We start from the raw sequence: 20,289 nt of genomic DNA, 5'->3' as shown, positions 1-20,289 counted from the left end.
CTAAAATTATTGGTTGGGAAAGAGTTAAAGAGAAACAGGTAGATTTTTTTACCCTTAATTAAAAAAGGTAATAAGCGTAAGTGTGGTAATTATAAAACATTAGCTTGGTTACTATCGGAAGCAAATCACTTAGTATGATGATACTTTTAGACTCAGAGATGTCGTATGTAAAGTTTTAAAAGAGGAAAAGTGGTCCTCAGCTTTATAAATTATGAACAAGCGTTTGACTCAGCCAACAAAAGAGCTTTAGCGATGGTTCTATCCTTGTAAGGAACACCAAATAAATACATTAAAGTTACTAGTACTATATATGAGAGTAACGTTGTTGCGGGTAAAACAGGAAATGAGATTATTAACTGCTGTCGTATTGAATCAGTAGTCAAACAGTGATACGTTCTACCCTTATTTAAATAAATCATTTTGATGGTGTTTGTTTTAAAGAGCACAGCAATGGCCATTCGAAAGTACAGAGTCACGTGGGGAATTACAACTCTCTTAGACTTAGATTACATTGGTGATTTGAGAATCCTTGATGAAAGATTTTAAAAATGAAAGAATTTTAGGAGGTTTTGAGGGATCAGGGTGCAAGAATAAGTTTGAAAAATAATGTTCAGAAGGCTAAGTCGCTAATACTTGGAATAAACGATGCCAAAGAGGTAATCTTGAGTAATGAGAAGATGAAGGAAGTAGACAGCGTCACTTAACGAGATTGTATTATTAGTAAGGACGATGTGCGCAGTTAAAATATCAAAAGTAGAATCGCCAAGGCCCAGAGTCTTGCTTCACAGTTGAAAAAAGTTTGGAAGAACAGGGAGATAAGACTAAGAGCCAATATTAGAATATTAGAAGCTACAGTGATGATCTGTACAGGCTCTGACTTGTAGGTGCTCCGAAAACATAAGAATGATGTGTTAGGTGTTTTCCAGAAAAATTGTCTATTAATCGTTTTTGTACCTCTCCTACTGATTGTGTTCCAATTTGTAAATGGTAAGTAAATATTAAATAACAATCTTAAGAAAGATTTGGTTGAACCCACCTTTCTAAGGTAATATGAGAGAAAGATTGAGATGGCTACGACACGTTTAGGATGACAGACTGCCATAGATAGTTAACCGAACTTGTCTTTATCAGCCGACCATCAAGGGTCAAACAAAATGCAGATTGTCTCTGAATGGGGGAGGTCGTAAGTAAGGATTTAAGAGAAGTTGAAAGTTCTCGGGGGCGTAAAAAGAAAGGCTTGGAATAGGTCGAGATGGATTAGGATGCCTGATGGAGGAGACGGAGTGCGTGCGTAGCTTTGTTGGCCTCAAGTGGCTGGGTGTCGCAGTGAATTATTAGCAGTAGTATTAGAGACGGATTAGGAGCTTGTGTAGCTGCGCTGGTCCCAGGCACCTTGGTTCTGTTGTCAGTTGTTAGTAGTAGTAGTATAAAGACCATCTTATGTACCTTACGTAATCTTGCATCTGTGTGAACTCACTGTATGACGGTTTAAAAAAGAAGGCTAAGAAAATCTAGAATATTCTGGAGCATTAAAGTACAGGAGAACGTAAAAGACAAGACGTAGGTCTACATATTCGGAGTTGTCATTGTAAAGTGAAGAATCATAAAGCTCTTATTATTAGCTAAATCTATACTGCAGGTAAAGGTATGGAGATGTCCAAGTCTATGCCTAGTTAGACTTCATTAGTGTCCTAAGACAGGCATACGAGTGTAACCTGAAAGAAGACTAGTAATTCAACTGGGATAGCTGCCCTCTCCCAAATACCTTAGGATGCTAAATTTGAAGTTAGCCTAAGAAATTAATTTCCTCTCATTTTGATAAACTTTTAAATCAGTTTGAATAAAACAGTGACCTAGGCTATAAAAAATTTAGTGATTAGGTAGGCTATATATGCAGCTCAGGGTAGACTATAGGCTAGGCTGTATTTGCACATTATAGGGGGAAGGCAAAGTTAATATCTGTTGCAAATGAATAGGTAAAATTCTAGTTTAGTGACTTTTTGCTATCTTGGTAAGGGGTTAGGTTAAGAAAGTAAAACTTTCAGGGATAGGTCCACAGGCTAAAGTATAGGTCAATGTTGATATTACATGAACAATTGTTTTGGGTCATGAAACTATTATGGATAGATGCATTTTGACATTTTGAATGTTTTTTGTTCTATTACAAAACTATTGCAAATGCACTGTTATGGAGTTCTTATATATTTGCACATCAGGGGGGAGAGGGGTAAAGCATAGCATATATTAAATACAGCAATGGTTAGTTTACATATTTAATATATGCTATGCTTTACCCCCACCCCCCTAATGTGCAAATATATAGCCCAAATTGGTAATATTCTAGTTAATTGACTTCTTGCTATCCCAGAAAGGGTTTAGGTTAGGAAAATAATACTTGCAGGGATGAATCTACAGACTAAAGTATGTCCTGGGAAGGTATTTTAAAGCAACTACCTCCACTCCTTCTCCCTCTAGAGGGCCCTGACCTTTGATGACCTTTAAAAATATGTGTGTTATAAAAGTGAAACTTGAAAAATAGATCTTCTGCTTAATTGAAGTGCAACAAAATTGTTTTCAGCTTCATAACTTTGCTCAATTCCAATTTATAAGGTTTTAAAGATATGCAAATACATTTCCTAAATTTTGAAAAAAAAAACATTGATATGGCTCCAAATTCTACTCAAATTACAAGAATTTTATTTTCAGAACTAAAGGCAGAGAAAAAGCAACTAGTAACTGAAAATTAAGGTAAAAAGTTGTTTTGTCAAAATTTCAATAGGTCATGTAGTGACCTGTCATGTAGGCAAACTTCAGGGCCCTCTAGAAGGAGAAGGAGTAGAGGTGGGTACTTTAAAATACCTTCCTGGGACATACTTTAGCCTGTAGACCCATCCTGAAAGTTCATTTACCTAACCTAAATCCTTTCTGAGATAGCAAGAAGTCAATTAACTATAATTTTTTTGAATTTATTACTAATACTTTTTAATCTACAAAAAGGCCTAAGGCCAATGATGAGAGGGCTAAGGAGCATCAGAGAGGCCACCAGCTCCTGTATAGTACCTTTAATAATGCAGGATCATCATGCCTATTTAATCCAATTTAAACAAGATATAAATTGCCATACTTTTGTTCTATAAAGTTGACAGAGAGAGGAGAGGAGAGATATAATTAGGGACTAGAGAGCTTTTAATTCCTCTAATTTGGTTCTTGTTTCATTTTGATATCCACATTGTATGTTTTTGTTTTTTTACTTTATATGGTCTATACCAATCACATTTTTGTTCCAAAAATGAGAACTTGATTCTTTGAGACTTTCTCTAATGTTACTGAAAAAGAGAAGCAATTGTCCTCCCAAAATACCTGTTTTATTTCATCCAATATTATCATTGGCCTTATAAAACCTCATTCTTGCTTCTCTTTTGTGGTTTTCATTGGGTGGTTAATACTAGCAACTTCTTGCAAGCCTCAAAGGCTATATTAAAAGAGTGACTCTGCTTGTGTACAGACATCATGGGTACTGTTGGACTGAGTTAAATCCTTCATCCTCACTCATATCAGCTGTACCATTACTTGGGCATCATGAGAGAGTTAAAATATGTTTACTTGCTACATTAAACTATCCTAAGGTCCCAAACTTTTATCCATTTGTGGATTCTCTTTTTGAAAAGTGTTTCATATTAAAATTTTTTGCATGAAATTGTCCTTGGCTTGCTTGAACAAGCCTGTCTTACAGTAGTGCTACATGAAATACAAAATTTAATGGAATTCCAGTTTAGTCCTAGTTCTGTTGGTGGAAAGAAAGTAGATAAATAGCAATAATTTTATTTTGTGGGGCAGAATTATGTCCAGGATTTGTTTGCTATAGGAAATATTAAGTATAGGGAGTAAATTTAGCTTAAAAAAATATCCAGTGTTGAAGAGCCCCTTGTTTTTTTTTTTGTTTTTTTTGGGGGGGGGGGTAATAACCATTATTATTTGGAAATCTTCTTGTGATGGTTCAAGTAGGCCCAAATCATTTCCTTTACCACTAATGTCATCATAAGGACTAAAAAGCAAAGGTTGTTTTGTCCTTTGGATACATGCTCATCTATGATAATAACAATAAATAGTAAATAATCAGTAGTATAAAAATATAAATAGTAAATAGTAGTAATAATAAATAAATAGCAATAATAAATAGTAATAATAATAAATATGATGATAATAAAAATAGTGTATTTTTATATTAAATAGTATTAAAAATAGTGTATTATGATTACACTAATAAATAGTGTATTTTTCATTTTCTAAAGTGACTTTTTGAGACTAGGTATCCTTCCAAGGATTTGGTAGGAAAACCACACCAAGTAATCCTGCAAGGTTTTTGACTTATGATATAGAGCTCCTGAGTGAGGAAAATCAGTTAGCAGGAAAATTATAAAAAAATACATTTTTATCCCCACCCCAAGACCTGTGTTCTCAAAGAGTGTCAAAAGAACTTTCATTGTAATTTCATGAGACACAAATATCTAGTCAAAATTGTCATTCAATCTTTTTGTCTAGCCCAAATGTTTACTTTACATACTCAGAAACAGGATTTAGGCCAACCCTCCTATCATTGGGGGTTGCACCTTGAATTCCATGGGGAAATATATTGTTGAAACCAAAGAAAACTGTTTTTTTCATTTGTTTTTTGGTGCACTTAACTCATCCTCTAGGAATATCATCCAACAAGATATTGTTCATTATTATTATTTCATTGAAAACACTATTGTTTTAGTTGCAGTACATTATATTGATATAATCTTAACATCATTATGCTTATGTATGTCTTATTTTTGGTTGCTTTTTCAGCATGGGAAAGGATTTCTATAAAATACTTGGAATATCCAAAGGTGCATCAGATGATGAAATAAAGAAAGCCTACAGGAAATTAGCATTGAAATACCACCCAGATAAGAACAAAGAAAAGGGAGCAGAAGAAAGGTTCAAAGAAATAGCAGAAGCCTATGAAATTTTAAGTGACAAAAAGAAGAGAGACATTTTTGACCAATATGGTGAAGAAGGACTTAAAGGTGCTGCAGGAGCACCTGGAGGAGGAGGAGCTGGTGGTCCAGAGTTTTCATATGCATTCCATGGTGATCCAAGAGCAACGTTTGCTCAGTTCTTTGGATCTGCAAATCCATTTGAGGCCTTCTTTAATTTTGGTGGTCCAGGTACATTATTTTTATATTTATCTTGCAATCCAGATTGTCAGAGACTTGTATTCATGATGTCCAAATGTTGGGCATTATATGATTTCCCTCATCTCTTATAGCCCTTCCCTCACAGACTGTGGGGTATTGAGTTGTCCTCAAAGACATAGTTATTGGATTTTCTGACTATGCTGAACAAAATAGCAATCTCAGAATTTTGATCTGATGACTTTTGGAAAAATGAGCATTGGAGGGGGCCTAGTTGCCCTCCAGCTTTTGGTTACTTTGAAAGGGCACTAGATTTTTCAATTTCCATTAAAATGAGCCCTCTTATGACATTCTAGGACCATTTGGTCAATACAATCACCTCTGGGAAGAAAAACAAATAAGCATAAATTCATGATCTTTCTTCTGGCAAAAATTACAACATTCCATATTTTTGCAGATAGGAGCTTGAAACCTCTACATATAATAATTTTCATTAAGATTCGATAACATTTAGGGTGTGTTTCCCCCTTTTTCTGAAAATAAATCCTATTTTCTCAGACTTGTAACTTTTGATGGGTATAACTAAATTTGATGAAACTTAGATATTTAAAATCAGCATAAAATTTTGATTCTTTTGATATAAATATTGATATTGAAATTTCGCTTTTTAGAGCTTCAGTTACTATTGATCCTGGTTGCTCATTACTACAGTTTGTTACCACAAGCTGTTTGAAAATCTGCAGAGTAGGATAGAAGGGGGGGAACTCCAATCAATACAGTATGAACTATGATTTAACAAGAATCCAAAAGTGTGGTTGGATTCTTGAATAAAGCTGTGAGTTCCAGAGTTTACTGAAGATGAACAATCTTAGCAAGTCATTTTTTGTTTGGTTTTTATGGCACTTGATATTAACCAAGTGACATATAACAATTGCAAATTCTGTTGGTCTGTCTGTCTGTTGGTCCTGGTTTTGATAGTTTAAGCACTTCCAGATAAGTTAGGATGATAAAATTTGGCAGGAATATCAGGGACCAGACCAGATTAAATTAGAAATAGTTTTTTCCCTGATTTGACCATCTTGGGGGGACAGTTGATTCAGGATTAGGTTATTGGATCTTAATGAAATTTAATATTTAGAAGGATATTGTGTCTAAGAGTTCTCATTTTAAATCCCAACTGGATCTGGTGACATTAGGGGGAGTTGGAGGGGAAAACAAAAAATCTTGGAAAATGCTTAGAGTGGAGGGATCAGGTCAAAATCTGGTGGGATAAATAAGCACAATTCCTAGATACATGATTGACATAACTGGAATGGATTCCCTGTCTTTGGGGGGCTGGGGGGGGGGATTAATTCTGAAAAATGAAAAATGGGGTATTTTTAACTTACAAAGGAGTGATTGGATTTTAAGGAAATTTAATATTTAGAAGGACCTCCTAACTCAGATATCTTATTTTAAATCCTGACCAGATCCAGTGTCATGGGGGGAGTTGGGGCAAGGGGAACCAGAAATCTTGGAAAAGGCATAGAGTGGAGAGATCAGGATGAAACTTGGTGGGAATAATAAGCACAAGTCCAAAATACATGGCTGACATAACTGGACCAGATACGCTCTCTTTGGGAGAGTTGGGGGGGGTGGTAATTTGGAAAAATTAAAAAAATGAGGTATTTGTAACTTATTAACAGGTGATCAGATCTTAATGAAATTTGATATTTAGAAAGATCTTGTGCTTCAGGGCTCCTATTCCAAATCCTGACCAGATTTGGTGATGTTGGGGGGAGTTGGAGGGGGGAATCAGAAATCTTGGAAATTGTGAAAATTGAGGTATCTTTATGAATGGGTGATCGAATCTTAAAGAAACTTGATATATAGAAAGATTTCATGTCTCTGATGTTCCATTTACAATTCGAATCAGATCTGGGGACATAAGGGGTTGGAGGGGGGAAACAGAAATCTTGGAAACCAGAAATCTTGAAATATGCTTAGAGTGGGGAGATCACAATGAAACTTGATGGGAAAGATAAGCACAAGTTCTAGTGATTGACATAATTGGAACAGATCTGCTCTCTCTGGAGGAGTTGGGGGGGGGGGTGTTAATTCAGAAAAAATGAGGTATTTTTAACTTAGGAACAGGTGACTGGATCTTAATAAAATTTGATGTTTAGAAGGAACTCATGTCCCAAAGCTTTTATTTTAAATCCCGACCAGATCTGGTGACATTGGGGGGAGTCGGAGGGAGAAACTGGAAACCTTGGAAAATGCTTAGAGTAGAGAGATTGGGGTGAAACTTGGTGGGTAGAATAAGCAAATGTTTTAGATACGTGATTTACATAACTGGACTGGATCTGCTCTCTTTTGGGGAGTTAGGGGGATCCAGTGCTTTTTGAGTTTGGTGCTTCTGGATGTGCTAGGACAATGAAAATTGGTAGGCATGTCAGGGGCCTGCACAAATTGACTTGATAAAGTCGTTTTCCCTGACTTGACCATCTGGGGGGCTGAAGGGAGAGAAAAATCCGGAAAAAATGAGGTATTTTTAACTTACAAGTTTGTGATTGGATCTTAATGAAATTTTGATATTTAGAAGGACCTTGTGTCTCAGAGCTCTTATTTATATCCTAACTGGTATTAAGCCTCTGATTTTCCTTTTAAATCAATCTATTGATTCTTAGAATTTTGCTAGAGCTCATGCCATATGAGCTCTTGGCTCTTCCAGCCTTGTCACAAGTGCCATATGAGCTCTTAGCTCTTGTTGTATCTTAACTTGTTGAAATAGCAATAATAAGTTGGTTGGTAATAAGTCTAAGTTGGTACCAACAAACCTTCTGAGGAACTTGGGCAGAACAACAGAATATAATACTTATGACAACAAGAATATAATACATATGGATAAAATCTTAGCTAGGTCTAAGTTGGGACCAACAAACCCTCTGAGGAACTTGGGCATAACTACAGAATATAAGACTTATTACAACAAGAACATAATACAGATAGATAAAATCTTACCTAGGTCTAAGTTAGGACCAACAAACCCTCTCAGGAACTTGGGCATAACTACTGTTGTAAGACCAATATGTATATAATAAATTATCAACAAAGGCAATGCAGAAAGGGGTGGGAAGATCAGCTTATATCGCCATTTCAAATTTAAAACGTCATCAGCGAAACCTAAAGAGTGCATCCATGAGATGGAAACGAGAGCGGCTAAAAACTCTTCAAGCTGAAATAAAAGATAAAAAATAAAATAAATTCGATTTTCTGGTAAATACTATCAGATGCTTGTGATTTTTCAAAGGAATAAATGAAACTGAAGATAGTCAGATCTTTGAAATTTCAACAAGACTCATAGAGGAATAAAAAACACTATATCCAAAGGGAACAGAGTGATACAGAATTTAACGGATCAGTTCAAAACAAGGTTAAATTAATTTCAATGTAGAGAAATATACTAAGTTTTTCGAATCCCAATAAGTGACTAACTGTTCTGCACTGAAAAATAAAGAGTAATAGTCAAAGTTAAAGCAATTACAAATTTTCTAAGTTATAAACAGCTGCATTGTATACCAGCTTTTGAAGTGTGATGTACCACTCATTTTGAGCTTTTTTTTTTTATACCAAGTTATTAAGGTTGATTGCTTATCTGGAAAATTTGAATGTTCTCTACACAATGTTTGTGGAATTAGTTACTATAAACATCTAAGCTCATGAAAGGTCACTGAATGTGCTGCTATCTTATATTAAATATCTCTTATATTTTGATGACAAGCTATTGACTACTCCTAAAGATAGACCAAGAGACTCCTATAATTACTGTAATTTGCCACAAACTATTAAATAAACATTTAAGCTCATGGAAGCTCTATTTGAGCTCACTTATAACATTTAAACATTTAAATGCTCACTTATTGTCCTATTTGATGAGCTTGGCTGAGCAATATTTCATTGTTGAGTTTTCATATGTTATGAGTTTAATGTATTTGTCAAGAATGAGAAAGTCAGCTGTCTCTCCAGTTGTTCAAGCTTGAAAACGAACGTTAATTCCTAGGAATAAAGAGTTCAAGTTTGAAAGACAAAAAATACAGTGATTAAGGAATTGAGCTGTAACCTCCCTCAAAAATCTGAGTGCTATTATTGATTTGCTTGACTCAGTAGGCTGGTGTTTGAAAAAGATTATATTTGATCATCATTTTGCGTATGTTTAAATGGAATAAATTTCAAAGGAAGAAAAATGTCATGAATGTAAATCTTTCAAAATAGTAAAAGTGATTTGATTGTCCATCTTAAATGTATTTTGTTTTGATTTTTTTCTCGTTAAGATGGATTTGTATTTTCATTCCTTTTTCAACATCATAATAACAAGAAAAAAATTTAAATTGTTTTAGTCATAATGGGTGTTTGAGGGGGTTGTTACTCCACTCTTACATGTGGAATCTCTATTTCTTATCTTTCAATCCACATCTCTGTTCTTTTTTCTATTAATATCAAGGGATTAAGGATATATCTCAACCCCTCATAGCATCAAAAGCTTATTTCTTTATTTGTTGCTGTTTCTTTGTCATTTTTTAAAGTTTTTTCTCATTTAATTTTTTCAATTTTTTAAGTTTTTTCGTTTTGTTTTTTGCTTGTTTTTTTTTTTTTTTTTCTTTCTTTTTTTCCATGGGTCATCACATGAAACTTGTGGCTATAGAAAGTTTGAAGATGGCACACCTGAGTAGAAGTTAAAATCTTTATTGCCCTTTCTTTCAGTAATTATGGGGATTGTGCTGTAGGAAATTGCTCATTTATATCATTTGGGGCAGCAAAACCAATTTTTGGCCCAGCTAGGGCCAAAATACTAAGGATTGTACTTTCTAAGATAGCCAATCCACTCAGAATTATTGAAAAAGTAAATAAATATCCTGCCAGTTTCATAATTCATGCTGCTACATGGCGTCTTGTGGTCATATTGCTGGAAAAATAATACAAGATTGAAAGTCAAACTGATTATTCTAATGGAATACAAAAACTAATTTTGGAGCCAAAATCCCTGAGGTACCTTCAATTTTGATATTAAAATTGAAGAAAAATTAAATGTAAAAAAAGGGCAAATTTTCAAATGAAAATAAAGAGCCATATTGAAACTGAAAATTCACAGAAACTATCCAGTATATGAGCCCCCCCTCCTCCTGCTCAGCTCTCAGCATTTACCCTGACGTTCGACTTTTAGACTAATGAGTAAGAAAAAATAACCTAATAGAAGAGCAATACAACAGATTTCATTTATATGATTTATGCCTGAAGAATGGAAAGATTTGTTTTGAATAACTGAGTTTATAGTTTAACTTTTTTGAGAGGCAATTAGTAAAGAAAACCCCTATATTCGTCAACTGCCTATCGTTGCAGTGAAAAATACTACAAGGTAATCATTAGTTGACCTTTAGAATAAAGAGAGCCAAGCCCATATACAGGATAACGTTTTATTAGTTAGACTTTTAATGTCACCCTTCAATTTCGTTTGAAAAAACTAGATGTTCTATTTAAAAAAAAAAATAAAAGTTTTCACAGTTTTAATGCAGCTTCAAAGTGTAAGAAGGAAAAGAACTCATTGGGAGGATCTTTTTGTTCAATTTCCCCTTGAGTGGTCCTTTGGCCAGTCTGAGGTAGATGAATACGCAGGACTTTGTTATGGAGTAGGGAATAACTTTAGAAGACCCATCAAAAATGGATAAAACTATGCAGAATATTTAAGAATTTATGGACGAACTGCGCGAATATTAAGATTTTAGGGGTGGGAGGGTAATGGACCATAACCACCTCCCCCTCCTTGTGCATGTCCCTGCTTAGAGTAACTCATTATTCCCCTTTGTGTGAGGGTTAGGGTTTAAAAATATCTTACAATTAAAAAGAATTGCAAAACAAGTTGTGTTATTTTTTACTTGCTTACATTATAGGTGGTCAGGAAGAACACATGGAAACAGATGACCCATTCGGTGGGTTTGGTGGCCTTGGTGGGTTCTCCAGTTTTGGGGGTCCAGGCGTTGGACGATCACAGTCGTTTAATGTTCAAGGAATGAGAGGCAAAGAAAGAGGACCCATCACCCAAGACCCACCCATTGAACACGATCTTCCATTGTCTTTGGAAGAAGTAAGTTTTCTTTATTGATACACCTTCCTTTGGCTAGCAGTGTTCGAAACTTGCTATATTTTGCCAACATTTTGTAGATATACATAAAATGGCGTAAAACTTAATATGAAAGTAATAATCAAAAAGTTTGAAAACCATCCAAAATATTGAGATTGTCTCTGAAATTTAACTAAGTCAGCATCAATAAGTGTTTAAAACCTTTAAGACGAAGAATTTAAGGCTTGAAAAACATCAAAACTGCTTTTTTTTTTTTTTTTTTTTTTTTTTTTTTTTTTTTTTTTTTTTTTTTTTTATGATAACATTATGCCTCTTTGCTGAAGGTTCTGTGGGCTACTAGAAAATATGAAACCAAAGAATTGGATTGTTTTGCTCTTTAAAATGGGTTTTACTGAAATTAAAGCTGTAAGTGTCAAACATTATCCTGCTATCCAGCACTGTTGTCAGATTTTCTGTAATTGCGCCAGCCCAAATAGAGAAAATCTTGAGGCAAATTACCCATAATTGGCATACTTTATTGTATTTTTAATTGACAATCTTAACAGTTATGTCGCCGAAGGGGTGCAAGGGGGGCATCCCCCATCCAATCATTTAGAAAAAAACTATAATTTATTTAGTAGTTGTAAAACTGTTTCTCGTTTTAAGTGTAAAATTTTTTGTATACTTCGGACATAAACCTATTTTTTTTATGTTAATCCATTTTCGTATTTAATATAAGCAAAGCGAGAAAAATAATGGTCTATTATACTTCATAATTTTTATTGCACATTAATATTTTTCCATATATACAGCCTCTGAAACCTTATCATCAACTAAAAAGGTGAGCCTAGTTAATGGCAAAATTGAAAAATGTTCTATGCTTTCAGTTTCGCCTCATTTGCTCAGGTCAATTTTTTCCCTGATATTTAAGGTGCTTTTAATTCTTCAAATCTATCACTTCAAGATTAGATTCTCTTGTTTTAAAACTTCTAAAAGCGGAAATGAATAAACTATTCAAATCTGCAAATAGGACAGAAATGGAATCATTGAAGAATAAGAAGGTAGATTTTCAGTGAATGATGCCAAGAATTGCTCTTATTTTCTGGATATTCTTTGTCAAACAAAACCCAATGGATAAGTTCGTAATTCTAGCTTTATTTTTCAAATATTTTCAAATTTGTGATAATACTTCGACTTATCTTGCATCTTTACTTATACAGGGTAATAGTATTACAATAGTATTATTACATTATACTATTGCGCTGCCTATGATTTTTGTTCTGGCTTTATGTGGCCTGCTGATATCAATGCTATTTATTAATATAATTTGGTAAACCCACAAACAAATCAATTTAATAAAAAAAATAATAAGTAAAATTTCAATAAATCCCGTATGTTAAAAGTTTAGTACAACAAATTAATTTTTATAGAATCCATTCAAAATTTCGAGCAAATGAATAGCCCGACACGTGGGGCTATTAGAATAAAGCTTGGTTGAGTTATGAGATTGATCATCCTGTGCTGGGCGTGGGGGCTAGGGAAGTGGATGGTGGTTTTGTACTGCAGCATTAGTAGTGAACCTCGCTGAAAAAAGCCGAGTGTATACGACATCCACCTTGGCCCACCTGGAACCCTGTTTATGCTATGCTACTGTCGTCTGCAGTAGCTCATTGCTGACGATTTTTGTAAAAGCTGAGCACCAGCACCTATATTTATGATTGTTTAATGGGTTTTTATTGTTAATAATGTATTGCGTAATGTTTTTAAATTCACCAAGAAGCGTGTTTGTTAAATAGTTAGGGTCGTATCCAGGATTTTTGTTTGGGGGGGGGGCTATAAAAAACTTTAAAAACGCTCAAAAAATTTGTTTGTATGATTTTTTGTTACGTTTTTACGATTCAGACAAATATTGGGGGCGGGGGGTTCAAACCCCCAGCTCCCCTGGATACGACCTTGCTCTCGATGGTGAATTAAATTATCATTATTACTGCTCCTACGTTTGTTGAGTGAAAGGAATATGAAAAGCAGTCCGAAACAAGAGGCCTATATGGCAATCGTTCCTTATGAAATTAGCCTTTATTATTGTCTTAAATGGGTAACTCTTATGCTAACTCAATTATTTCATCAAACAAACATTAGGAAAGTTGATGAAAAGGATACGTCATCAGTTTAGGCTATATTGTGCTAATTATATTTTATTTTTTGTAAGTACTCCTAGTTGATTGTAACTTATATCTTTTTAAAATCTGTCTTCTAATAAATCCATTGTTTTTAATTCTGAAATACTTTAATCATATCTGTGCAATAAACTATCTTTTTATTACGGTTTGCTCGCAGAGATGAACGTTTTTAGTGGCTCATGTTTTTTTTTGCTTCTAAATGACTCAAATTATGATTGTTTCTTCTTTATATTCTTTTCTGCTCTTCTTTGCATATTTTTTTTCCTTCTTTGTATAATTTTTTGTTTCTTTTAGATTATGAAAGGCTGTACTAAGCGAATGAAAATCTCTCGAAAAATTTACAGGAGAGTAGGTACTGAAGACAGAATAACTAAAGAAGACAAAATACTGACTATAAACGTTAAGCCGGGGTGGAAAGCAGGCACTAAAATAACATTTGCCAAGGAAGGAGATCAACTACCAAATAAAATCCCAGCGGACGTGGTTTTCGTCATCAAGGACAAACCTCATCCTACTTTCAAAAGAGATGGCTCTGATATCCGCTATACTGCAAAAATATCGCTAAGAGATGTAAGTTTTTGTGTGTGTCTTCTTGGAGATTTTAATTTTTTTTATAATAATAATACTTTGGAGTTCTAACCACTTCAAAACTTTCTTTTAAAAAAGCTAAATTAAATTTTATATGAACATTTTTAATGAAAAGCCGGGACAATTTTAGTATTTATCAGTGGACTCCAGTTTTTGGACTTGGCAGGTAGGCGAAGCTAAATCACAGTGGCGATAATCCAGGTAACAGTTCTTTTTAGGTGTCAAAACGACTAATGATTGCAGAACAAGTCTTAGAGATCTAAACAGCCTCTTCATTTCTCATTATTATTTCTCTTTCTTTCATTTTTTTCTATTCGATTTTCTTTTTCATTTTTTATCACTTGAGTCATTTACTGCACCAAAGGACCGTGTACAGACGTCGAACAGTACAGTAAGAACAAATATCAGTTTTCTACTAACAATTTAAGTGTTAAGGTAAATAAAAGACAGCGTGCGTGTTAGTAGTCTTACCAAACCTTAGGAAATACTTGTGTGTATTTTACTGTTTAATTTTTTCAAAATATCTACAAACAAATTTTTTGTCTCATTTATAAAGTCGGATATACGTTATATAGAATGGAGGGGAGGGTAGGACCCAAAGAGTATTCTTTTATCCTGAGGGAGTGTGTAGTATTGGTGAAAAGAAAGACCATTGACATTTAAAGTTTGTAAATATAATTTATCTTGGCAGTGGTTGCAGTTTGCTCGAAAGAGTTCTTTTTTTCTGTCCTGAAAAAGCTTCAAACTGAGTGTACTATTGACTAAACATCAGGCTGTTTTAACCCCCTTTTTAGTTATTAAGAGTATCTACTCCAGATTTAGGAAACAGATCCATGGGTGCTCATTTTGTGTCTGTTAGGCTTATGCAGCTCTGTATTATGCGTTGGAAATGTATGTTAGAACCCTAGAAAGGTCTGGCACGCCGACGCTACAACTCGTCAGATACTCCTCAGAAACTATAAAGGAAAGTGGTCCATGCTGGTGCTAAATTGGGTCTGATGGTTTATGAATTCCAATGTTTTAATTAGCTATCTCCCTTATTTTATTTCTTTCTTGTTAAGGTTGTTTTTTTTTATTAATTTTTTACATCCAAAGGGGGTTTATGAATAATATTGGTTGGATTCCTTTTTTTCCTTTTTTTACAGCTGAAGAGAAAAGAAGTATATTGCCCCTTCCTAGTTTATTACTTTTATCACATTGTAATTTCATTTCTTCTGTTCAATCTTGTTTTCCATATAGTGTTCTCTAAGGACTGTATGTTATAAGATGCTAATGTATATATGTCTAAAATACAAAAAAAAAAGAAAAAAACCCGCAAGTAACACATTGGTGATTGAATTTTTTTTTGTCATTGTTGTCATTTGAGGATATTTTCCCTGTTGATCATGTTACCTTCTTTTCCTCATCGACATCAGTTTTTACATAACTTTCTTGATCTGTTCATTATTTCAGAGGTAAGCTTTATGTAAACTTTCCATATGAGTCTTTCTTCTACAATTAATCAGCTTTCTTGAGTTAGTTGTCATTATTTACTATAAAGTTTAAATTTGAGCCTTAAAAATTTTGCAGTCATAGATGATGATGAGGAAATACAGATGCTCATTTAAATTAACAAGTCAGAAATTGCTTCGTCAATCTATCTCATCTACTATCAATTGCTCAAAGCTCGTTAGGCTTAATTGCACAAAACCCACTGGCAGAACTTAAGAGAATAGTTTCAAAATTGAACTAATAAGTCTTATCTATATAAGTTTTATCTATAAGAAAAAATAATTAATAAGTCTATTAATTTATAACAATAACTGATTAATAAGTATATTATTATAAAAAATAATAAATAAGTCTTATCTATAAGAAAAAAAGAGAACCAAAGAAAAAGTATACTTATTATGTGTTTTAGTGTGCCCAAACTCAATGCCAATTCCAATTCCTGAACCATGTATCTGACAACAGTGACATCAAACATGTGTTAAGCTATTCAAGTTATAAACTCCTTTAAAAAAGGAGTGAAATATAAAATTGTGACTATCTTAATAAATTACTTGAATCTAGGCTTCATCAGTTCTTTCATTTATCTGTTTCAGGCTCTCTGTGGTACCCGGGTCGATGTCCCTACTCTATCTGGGGAGATAATACGTATTGATACAAGCAGCGAAATAGTTAAACCAACCACTCAACGTAAGGCATCGGGCTATGGACTTCCCTATCCAAAGGAGCCTAATCGTCGCGGAGATCTCATCATCACTTTCGATATTAAGTTCCCAGATCACTTGCCGCAAACTGTTAGAGAAGTTTTACGTGATGCCTTGCCTAATTGAAATGCTCATCTGTATTTGGGAGTGAATGGTGATTAAGGGTGAAAATTGGCAAAACCGATATGGAATATGCTTTCTGTGTTGTTATTATAGTGAAACGCTGAAATCTTTTTGATAAACACGTCATTCATATGTTGTGTATTTCTTTTCTTTGTAGATTTCTTTCTCCTATGAGTGTTTGCATGTAATTAGAGTTCTCAGAATGGGTGAAGTTGGATTATTGTAATATACAGCATTGTAGTTACAAGTGCCACCTAAAACTGTTTAAGGGATTAAAAATGAACTTTTGATTGTCTTTATTTATGCCTCTTCATTTTTTATTTTCAACTTTTACAGTTTTTTTTCAAAAGGAAATTACTTAATTTCCTGTCACTGGATTTCTTAATTAATGCTTTTCTTGGAAGAAAAGGAAGAAAAAATTGTTATGTAATCGTCTTCGTTTTCCTTCTAGCTTGATTAAAGAAGTTTTCATTTTTATTGGTGCCTTGTTTATTAAGCATTGTCTTTTCTTTTTTTTCTTTTTTTTGTCTTAAATCCGGTTACAATCGTATTTTTTCTCTTTTCTTTTTCTTTATTAAGCTTGAAATTATAGTTGATTTTTATGTCATTTGATTTGTCGAGATCTTTATTACTCTTATTTGTGGCTTAATTTGTTCCACTCAAAACTTTGTTCTCTTATGCCTCTATCTATTTTAACAAATATTCTCGGGTAATTGTACCTGACTGTTAACAATGACTTAAACTTAATTGATTGACCAAAATTAAGTCTCTAAACTGATTTAATCTTTGTTGACTTAAACTAAATATAAAGCTAATACACTAAACAATTAAATACAATTTGTTGGTTTTTGTCAATATAGTAAACATATCAATAGTTGTCATTTAATATTTGGTAACTGAAAAATATTGGTTTAGAAGTTTTGTAAGGGGAGGGAAGGGTGGCTTGGCAGGAATCTGCTACAGCAACATTTTTCATTTCAGTAAATTAGACGACAAAGATTTCTGAAAGCCCTTGAGTTTGAAGGGAGACACCAGCATCTTATCCCCATATCCCGATCTACCTCTGTAATCGTTAGACGGGGAAATGAAGTAAACAAGATAATAAGACTGATAAAATAACTAAAGGTAGATAAAAATAAGGAAAACATTGATAAGAAGACGTAATTTTTATATATATAAAAAAAATGTTGAATGTACAAAACTTATAGGCTATGATTCAGAAAAAAGCGCATAAAATTTAGGGCAAAAACCGTTATTATCGTGGGTTAAAGTATTTAAGCTATCACTAAAGGATTGTTTACTTTGAATTTTATTGTGCTTTTTCTTTTTAGATATTACTTAGAAGTGTCGTAATTCCTAGGGCGTATAAGTTTGGTTTTAGAATAATAAATCATTTGGCTGTTAACAACGTACCTTTTTCTACCTGATAAATAATTTGTTTTGCTTTCTCTTCTGTTGAATATGCAATGCAACTACTTCCTTAGCTCTTTGCCTCTAACTTGTTTGGATAATCGTAGATTAATAAATGCGAGTTCTTTATATCTTGGCTCTTTCCTCTTGTTTTAAGATGAAGTTGGCTGTTCAGTTTTTGATAGGTTATTCTGATCCCTTCATTCTGATTTTTTGCCACTGATGAACGACATGACACTAGAAAGGATGGTTGCAAACGCGTCTTGTATATTAACTCTATAACAGTGGTTCCAAATAGATTTTGGGCTATGCCCCACCTAGGCATTTCTAAAATTTTGATGACCCCGTATGATTTTTTTTTTTTATGATTCTTAGTCTGAAAGTCACACTCAAGTCACACAGATTCGAAATTCGTATATGACTGAAAAATTTGCTTAACGTTTTTGATTTTGGACTTAATTATTGTATTATTTACCTCAGACTTGTAATCAGGAATATCAAACAGTTTTATATACCAACTGAATGGGAAATCAGATACCATTTGCAAACTATTTACATAACGTCTTTTGATATAGGATATCTTCTGATATTAGTAAGAAATTTATAATCAGCAAGTTCAGAAACTCCTAAATAATAAACATGGTAAAATTCAACATCGTTTTTTAAATAAGCACTAAGCGTCTTCTTAGTTTTGATTAATTAAAAAAAAAACTTTCCACAAAATAAGTTTTTCAAAGAAAAGTAAAGCACTCCATTAAACAAAAATGAGCTAACAAAATCAAATAATCTACCAAGCGTAAAACTACCATAGATCAGCATCGATAAATAAATGAAACCCAAAACGTACAGAAATTACAATAAATAACCACTCAGACTCAAAACGAGCAAAATTAACATGAGTATTGCTCATGTTCTATGCCTTCCCAAGGCCAGAGCATAATTAGAACTTTACTGAAAACAATACAAACGAATATGGATTGCCAGTTTAATATACATATGCTGATGTTTATTTATTAAAGTGTTGGTAATATTTGTATTATTAAAGTTATAAAAGTGAAAGCATTTAAATTTTATTCAGTTTTTTTTATTAAAGTTATAAAAAAGAAAACATTAAAAAAAAATAAGATAACCTGTATATTCATATACTTTTTGAAGTTTCCATCTTAATGCTCTTAACCTTACAAGTAGTTGCGATAGAAGTAGTAGTTAGAGCAATAGTAATAATAGTTGTAGAACTAGTAAATGTTGCTGCATCAGTAGCATTAGTAGTAGTGTAACGTATTGCTTTTTGACTAATTAATCTTCCCCTTTAAGTATTCTCGGTGAGTTCCAACTTAATACACAAGTCAATTCTTAAGATACACTATTTTTACAATCTAAATGCACATAGTGTTTTTTGTTAGTTCGAATTTACCATCAATGTTCTCTCAAACTTTACCTTCCTAGATTTAGCCTTAATAGCAGTATTATTACAGTAGATGCGGGGGTAGTGAAAGTAGTTGCAGTGTTAGTGTTGTATTAGTAGTAGTAGTATTAATAGCGGTGGTAGCATGCCTTTTGGTCAGTTGAATAAGGTTTTCATGATACCCCGGAAGTTTCACCTTGACATGTTAAGCCGTTCTAAAAATATATTTGTTGTGCGCTTCTGACGTCCTTTTCAGGTTAATACTCATAAGTCATACAAGTTGTTGCAATGGAAGTAGTAGTTTAGTAGCAGTAGTACCATAAGCAGCAGTAACGGTAATATTAGTGTTAGTAGTGACGTAGATATATTACCTTTTTGTCAATTGTTCTTCCCCTTTAAGTATTCTCCGAAAGTCTCAACTTAATACCAAACTCAATTGTCAGGGTACGCCCTTTTGACAATATGCATCTGCATGGTGTGTTTTGATTTTGTTTAGATTTCCCCTCAATACTTCGTTAAATTTTCACATTCACACGCGTAGCCTTAATTGTATTAGTATTAGTAGGAACACTAGTAGCAGTAACAAAGTTCTTTGAACTGTTTTAAACAAAATTGCAATTGCACAATTTCAATCAGACCTTAGCGCAACCAAGTACATCAGTTTCTGCTAATCTTTATCGATCATCATTGATTTTGGCTTTGTTTTTCCCACCTCCAGCTGTTTTTTCTTTTACTTTTATTTTCAGAGATTGATTTTCATATAAGCCAAAAATATGGAAAATTTAGATCATATTATAAGTGCAGAAGGGTAAATCCATCAATGTGTGGAAACAGCGAACCAGAAATGTTAGACTTAGCTCCTTAATAAAAGCTGAGCCTCATACTTGGAACCCTGTCCCTCTAGAATAATGAAAATTTGGAATCCATTATAACCATGCTGCTTTGGTTTCTCTAGGAAAGTAATACAGGTTACAATACTAGTATCAAACAGCACGTGATAGCAAACTGTAAGCAAGGAGCGACTCGGTCCAATACTAAGTGAAATTCTAAAAATGAACATTAAACATATTTTAACAATAGATACGATAAAAGAATTGGCTATTTAGGCTGATTTTAAATATATACAGCTTAT

General features: G+C 33.5%; 1 protein-coding gene across 3 annotated transcripts; it reads left to right on the top strand.

Annotated features, from left to right (window-relative positions):
- Window positions 1–1,485: 1,485 nt before the first annotated feature.
- Window positions 1,486–17,883, top strand: LOC136034514 (dnaJ protein homolog 1-like). 3 transcript variants are annotated; one of them, XM_065715740.1, is made up of 5 exons: window positions 1,486–1,560; window positions 4,834–5,195; window positions 11,090–11,283; window positions 13,734–14,009; window positions 16,112–17,883. In XM_065715740.1, the coding sequence occupies exons 2-5, from the start codon at window positions 4,835–4,837 to the stop codon at window positions 16,343–16,345; spliced, it is 1,065 nt and encodes a 354-aa protein (XP_065571812.1). In that variant the 5' UTR covers window positions 1,486–1,560; window position 4,834; the 3' UTR covers window positions 16,346–17,883. The 3 variants fall into 3 exon arrangements, with proteins under 3 accessions (XP_065571812.1, XP_065571811.1, XP_065571810.1); XM_065715739.1 differs by having other exon boundaries at window positions 1,495–1,639; XM_065715738.1 differs by having other exon boundaries at window positions 1,495–1,645.
- The last annotated feature ends 2,406 nt before the right edge of the window (window positions 17,884–20,289 follow it).

Source organism: Artemia franciscana, chromosome 13 (assembly GCF_032884065.1).
Source record: "Artemia franciscana chromosome 13, ASM3288406v1, whole genome shotgun sequence".
NCBI classification, from domain to species: Eukaryota; Metazoa; Arthropoda; class Branchiopoda; order Anostraca; family Artemiidae; genus Artemia; species Artemia franciscana.
This window is presented reverse-complemented; position numbering and strand designations above follow the sequence as displayed.